Below are 6337 nucleotides of genomic sequence, written 5' to 3'. Positions count from 1 at the left end.
TCATCCACATCTCGATTCGCATTATCCTACTTCCACATGCTTGAGTGGAGTGCTCACGCCCCTTGTCAAATTGATAAGTTGATGCGTATGAACGCTCAAAGAAGCCTTAATTATCATCCCTTGCACACTGCGCCGACTTCGCTTCTTAATTGTGTGTAACCTTGTCCAACACTTTACTGGCTAGAGACATCTCTTTTCTTGCTAGCCTTCACTACGCCGCAACTGAGAAGGATCCATGTCAAATAATGGGAGCTGGCCTCAGAAGAATAATAATTAAGCAAGCCCGCAATATATTGCACAGTAAGCAAATTAGAAGAGAGCAGAAAAGGGGACATGATGAAATAATAGCACGCAGCGACTGTACACACACGAGGCTCGATGCTGATGAAGTTTATAGATTCTTTTCCGGAGGGTACTATTATTCAAAAAGAAAGGAACTTTATTTCCTTGTCGTCACAGAATCGTTCATATTACATGGTTGACTTTTCTCGAGAAATACTATATATGTTGGCAACTTGGTTCTTTGCTCGACAGGTAGGGACCCTACTTAACTTTTAAGGATGGAGGGTTTGAATTTGTTTGGAGTACAAAAAAAAAAAAAAAGAAGAGGAGGAGGTACTTTAAATATAACCTTCTCCAAAATATAACCTCTTCCCACGAGAGAGAGAGAGAGAGAGAGAGAGAGAGAGATGATGTTACAATCAAAAGAATATAGGTAGGTGAAAGATAAAAAATCACCGCAAAGCTTGCCCTTTTGTTGTCTTCCTTTTCTCCATGAATGCATGTATTCTCCTGAGTGCAATATCTAGTGTCTGCTGGCTCATATTAGCGAAGCACACCCTAAACCAACCAGCTTCAGAACAGTGGCATGAAGATCCTGGGGATATGTTGAGTTTAACCTCATGCAGTATCAAATTCCAAAGGCTCAGTTCACCTTCTCTTGTGGGCTCTTCGAGCAATGGCCCAAGATTCATCCAGCAAAAGAGACCAGCATTCCCCTGCAAGCACTCAATACCGGCGTTCTTTAGCCCTTCAGTAATATACTCGTGCCTCTTCCTAAGACTCTCCCTATTTGTCTTTATGTAATTCTCCGTGAACTCCCTATCAGATAGCATTGAGGCCAACATCTTTTGAGTCTGGGATGAGACGAGTGTGAAGCTGGACATTCTTCTAGCCGTCGTCACTACTTTATTGTTGTACGAGTATATTGTCCCCACCCTAAGGCCAGGCAGACCAAGATCCTTGGAAAGGCTATAGACAATGTGAACCCTGTCAGAATTTTCATAACCCCGGGCTTCAACAATCTCAGCCATGCTCACAAACTCGGCCGAGGAGAATACGGAACCCGAGTAGATCTCGTCTGATATCAAGTTGATGTCCTTTTGCGTAGCGAAGTCTAGGATCTCTTCAAGAACAGACCTTGTGATTGCAGTTCCTAGGGGGTTCGATGGATTTGTCAGCAGAAGTCCTCTGACTCTGATGTTCGCAGCTCCTGCTTCAGCATATGCTTCTTCCAAGGCTTTCACAGTGATTTGGAAGCCATTCGAGCCGTTGCAGTGGACTGGGATTATGTGCACTCCAGTTCGCCATCTTAGATCTCTATCGAATCTGCAGCAAATGGAACGCCAATAAGCCAGTAATATTTAGTCAGGAGGATTCTAGTAGGGAAGAGTGATCTAATGAACAAAAGCTGGCTTTAAGCCCAACCCTGGGTAGTAAGGAATAGGAATTAGCAAAGCATCTCCTGGGTCTGCTAAGATGAAGGTCAGCAACTCATTTGCTGCGGTGGCGCCTGCGGTGAGAACAATGCGGTCGGGGTCAAATTTCGCTCTCCCCCCTCTTATTTGCTCCATAAAACTCGCCATTGCCTTGGAGCACAGAAGTATGCGTGTCAGATTTCGAGCTAATGCCAGAAAATTTATCCTTAAAAGAACACCACATCAACCAGAGAAGAAGAGTGGATAAACTATGGAAATGGTTTAAAGGCCGAAAAAAAGTACCTTTCTGAATGTTTTGAGCCCATGGTAGTCTTGAAATAAGGCATTCTCTCTAAAGCTAGAGATTCCACTTTCGCAGTTGGATATTTCTGGGTGTTGCTCCAAATAGTTCTCCAGTAGATAAAATGAAACCTGTCCGAACCATAAAGGGGCGATGGTTAGAGAAGTCATGTATTCAAAGCTTCAAAAATATTGTCTCTTCCTACGGAAATATTGACTGCATGCGTATCGAAAACTAGTTAAATTCTTTATCTGTCTTGCAGTTTGAAGAGCTTACTTGGTTTTCTGCCAATCCCATCTGAATGACTCCTGAAGGATTGCTGACAGCATCATAAGGATCTTCATCATAGGCTTTCCATCCAGCAAAATAAGGGGAGTCTTCACCATGTGCGTCGGAGGTTGCAATTTCCGACAGCAGAACACCAAACTCGACCCCCATGAGTGGAAGTTTCACACCCCTCCGTAGAAGAAGTCGGATTTCAATTAAGAAGGAAACCGTGCAAAGGAACTGATCGATGCCAATGGGAAGATTCTCCAAAGGGCCCATATTTATAAATGGCACGAGAGAAGCTCAAACTCCGAGGCCACACCAATTGCACCGAAATGATATTAAAATTTAAGGCAGCTAATGATCGGCTGCGTCTGAGCAATATCAAGCTTCTCGTTTTCAAAAGGTGTTTTGTCTCTTGGGACAGCTGAGCAATATCAAGCTTCCCTTTTTGAAAAGGTGTTTTGTCTCTTGGGACAGCTGAGATCCCCATTCCCATTTCAATACACGGAATTTTTCTTTTATCTCCATTTCCTTGAATTAAACCATTGTCTGAATATGGTGGTTGATGAGATAGCCGTTCATCTCCTTTTCTCCCACTTCTTCTATTCGGCTCAGAACCCACTTGCAGTCCATAGTCCGGAAAATCTTCTCTCACTTTCACCATCTGTGGTAGCTGTATTATCTTCAGAAACAGATGGTCACCTGTCATCCAGAAAGTGACCTGAAGGTCTGAAGAGTATTATTACATGGTTGGAGAAGCTCAATTAGTAGCCGAAACCAACAAGTCCAACAAACGTATGGCAAATCCTACTCACAGAAACTTATTTTGTTTCTGAAGTACATGGAAATCATTGTATAGTCAATTTTCTTGTACTTAATGCACGATCAATTATGCCTCCAATGAGAACCTTGTGCATAATTGCATGAAATCTAGTATTACAAATACATGCAGGCATGTAGATGTTTATATATTTTAGATGTGTTTACACGAGTCTTCGCATGGCTGTCCTTGATTATGTAACACAAAGGAGAAAAATGCTAAAATTCTAGCTATATTAAGTGGGAGCCATCTAATATGTATCGCTTATTTAATTAAGATGCAAATTAATGCTCAGGTAAGTCTATATATAGATGAGGGAAAAGATGAGAACAAAAGAGAGAAAAGATGGTCATGTCCATATAATTGCATGGTTTAACCAGTTAGAAGGTATCGCTGAAGTGCCAGCTTTCAAGGGGAAAAAAAGACTATTGATTATGAGGCATGAAATCATTTGAATAATGTTCTCATGATCCTCAAGGTCACTATTTTATGTGGCTGTTTTGGAAATAGGCGACTTGTTCTCATTCTTTTTATCTAGGTACAAATGCAGCCATATTATATTAGGCTTCTGTGGCCCTTATACTTCTTCACCTAATATCACCTCTTCTGTTATCTAAGAGGACTAATTAGTCCTCGGGATTGCCGATAGATAGTCCTTGCAATTGGATTTTGTTGAGTTTTACTAGATAAAAGCTGTATCGACATTGACTGATATTTTCGTTACTGAATGTTTCTTTCTCTCTCTTTTTTTTTTTTTTTTACTGTAATAGATAATTCATACAGTTTTAGTACGGATACATCCAATAAGGCTAGAAAACAATAACTTCCGAAGCGCTCTAAGCAGCTTCGCTTCTTTAACCCATAAGGTACCCTTAGAGTGACTAGCCACATACAACGGCACCCAGTCCACGGTCCGTTAGCCTCTTTGAAAACATTTTGTCGTCAAATTGCACGATTGAGGTGTTTACTCATGGATTATGAGATCGGTTTGGACTTGTAATTTATGAGAGTCTTGCTTAGCCAAATCAAGAGCCCATTATTAGACAAAAACATTTTGGCAAAATTCACTTAGAAAAATCAGATGTAAATAGGGTGGATGCTGTGATAACCTAGTTTATTGGCATGTTCAAATCCATCAGAGATCGCCGGCTAACGAGTAAAGGTGGTGCTAATTAAGTCCCCGCCTAAGAGTATAAAAATGAATAGAAAACTTGTGTTGCCTTTCTTTCCCCCACTTTTTTTCCCAGGGGAATCAAAAAAAAATAATGTCCAGAGTTAGGACGGCAAGCACAAGACTTTGACACCGTCAAATGTCTTTCTTAGCTGCAATTTTTTGTGCAAGATGGTGGAAGGCCAGCCACCTTTCGTTGCTTAAACGGAATAAATATCTATGCTCCAAAAGGAGTTCGACATCTGTAAACTACGATTCAAAAGTTGGGCTGCATTAGAAAAAGAAAAAAAAAAGAGGAAAGGAAATAAGACTGAAGTTCCGGACTTGCTTGGTGAAGTCCAAGCAAGGAGAGCTCTTCTTAGTTCCCAGTTTGCTGGTTTTCTGCATTTCCATGCTAATCCAAAAACTTGGACCAATAACTTTATCCATATATGCCCATAACCCTGAGCTCATGCGTTCGTAAGCCTAGCAGATCAAGTTGATCTACACCGAGACATGACCATAACCAGCATAAAGGTTTTCTAGCAAATTAAGTTACAAGCTGCGACCAAACTTCCAACAACTCTGTGAAATGTCAAAACGAAATAAATAAATACATAATCCTTCGGAATACCGCATGACCTAATCAGAACTTCCTGAGATTAGTTGAGTAATTATCATCTTTCCTCGAATGTCTAATTTTAGGAATATCTAACGTCATGTGTTGCTTCGACCATATTGATGACAATTGCAAAATTATCCGAGAAATATGTAATTTATTAATTTTTTTTTTTTGGTCAGAGTCATAAGATTTCATCCAGGATCTTATCGGATCTTTTTAGGTCAGAGAACATCCTCGCCAACCTTACTTAATTATTTTTGCGAGGAAATTTGCTGCTATCGGATTGTCGCAACATCAGACATTCTTCAAATCATCAAAAGGTACTCTAGATCTTGCAAGATTTTGGCCGTTGTTGAGTGAGGATCAAATCGACCGAGAGATCCATGTGGGGCATCGGCTACATACATACATGGTGTTCCTCAACTACTGTTGCAGTCTCCTATTTCTCTTTCCGGACCGCGATCTTCTCTCTTTATTTTTACGAGATACGGCGATTCGTTTGGTGTGTTCTCTAGGTTTGAGAAAGATGCCTTTTGCATGATGAAGATGTAGCTCCATCAACCACCCCCGACAAAACGCAGAAAGTTTCCATTCAAGTAGAATAATGAGGAACAGAAAGGAGATGGTTTTGTCCTTTCACCGGACAAGGCTCCGCAAACAAAATGGTAAGTCGACAAGTAGAGTCCAGCTTGCTGCATTAAATTATCTGCATGCACCCACGTGTCCCACTGTGTCCCACTAAACCAAAAGAGAAACTTTCAAACGCTTGGCATGTTTTTTTTTTAATATTATTATTATTTTATTTGTCAAGGGAAATGGTGCTTTAGATGGAGTTGTATAAGCTATCAGCTCTTTGAGCTATAATAATAAATGCCTCGCACGCATTCAAGCCCCAGGAAATGTATGAAGTGGGAACGAACCCACGTTATTGCAGGATTGTCCACAGGTTTGGAGGTTGCATCGCGGTCACCTCATGAAACATATAAAACAAATGCCCTCCGCATGATTGCAAAATTTCTTGAATTTTAAAACAAACCATGTTGGTCTTCTGCTCCATCTTATATTCCTCCTGCAGCTCTCTTGCCAGCCTCGTGCCAACCCAAAGAAGAAGCATCAGTTGACTGGTGGTGTTATCAAATTCAAAGTTGGGACTCATGAAATCAAACAAGCCCATGCCCACATGCCAGGTCTTGGTATCCTGAAACTTGGTGCAGCGAGTCTACTGTAGATTTTATAGATTTGTTAGGAGAGCCGACTCCACGTTACTAAGAAATGGCCAATTGCCTCTCAAATATCTCACATCTCCGTCGTGTCATTTAAATTGTTTTCTTGGATAGTAGTAGGGTGGCCTCAACCAAATCCAATACCGTCATGCGCCTTCCTCGGGGAACGTAATGAAACGTAATGAAACGTGTGGAGTCGCATCAGACGGACCATTGAAGCCTACAAAGGGAGAGAAATCCACCTGGTTAGCACC

General features: G+C 41.2%; 1 protein-coding gene across 1 annotated transcript; it reads right to left on the bottom strand.

Moving 5' to 3' along the window:
- Window positions 1-385: 385 nt before the first annotated feature.
- Window positions 386-2778, bottom strand: LOC103709553 (1-aminocyclopropane-1-carboxylate synthase 7). Its single transcript, XM_008794974.4, has 4 exons — window positions 2275-2778; window positions 2001-2129; window positions 1708-1868; window positions 386-1608 (listed from the first exon to the last, which is right to left on the bottom strand). The coding sequence occupies exons 1-4, from the start codon at window positions 2542-2544 to the stop codon at window positions 735-737; spliced, it is 1434 nt and encodes a 477-aa protein (XP_008793196.3). The 5' UTR covers window positions 2545-2778; the 3' UTR covers window positions 386-734.
- Between the last annotated feature and the right edge of the window lie 3559 nt (window positions 2779-6337).

The sequence above is a fragment of the Phoenix dactylifera genome, chromosome 9, assembly GCF_009389715.1.
Source record: "Phoenix dactylifera cultivar Barhee BC4 chromosome 9, palm_55x_up_171113_PBpolish2nd_filt_p, whole genome shotgun sequence".
NCBI lineage: Eukaryota > Viridiplantae > Streptophyta > Magnoliopsida > Arecales > Arecaceae > Phoenix > Phoenix dactylifera.
This window is presented reverse-complemented; position numbering and strand designations above follow the sequence as displayed.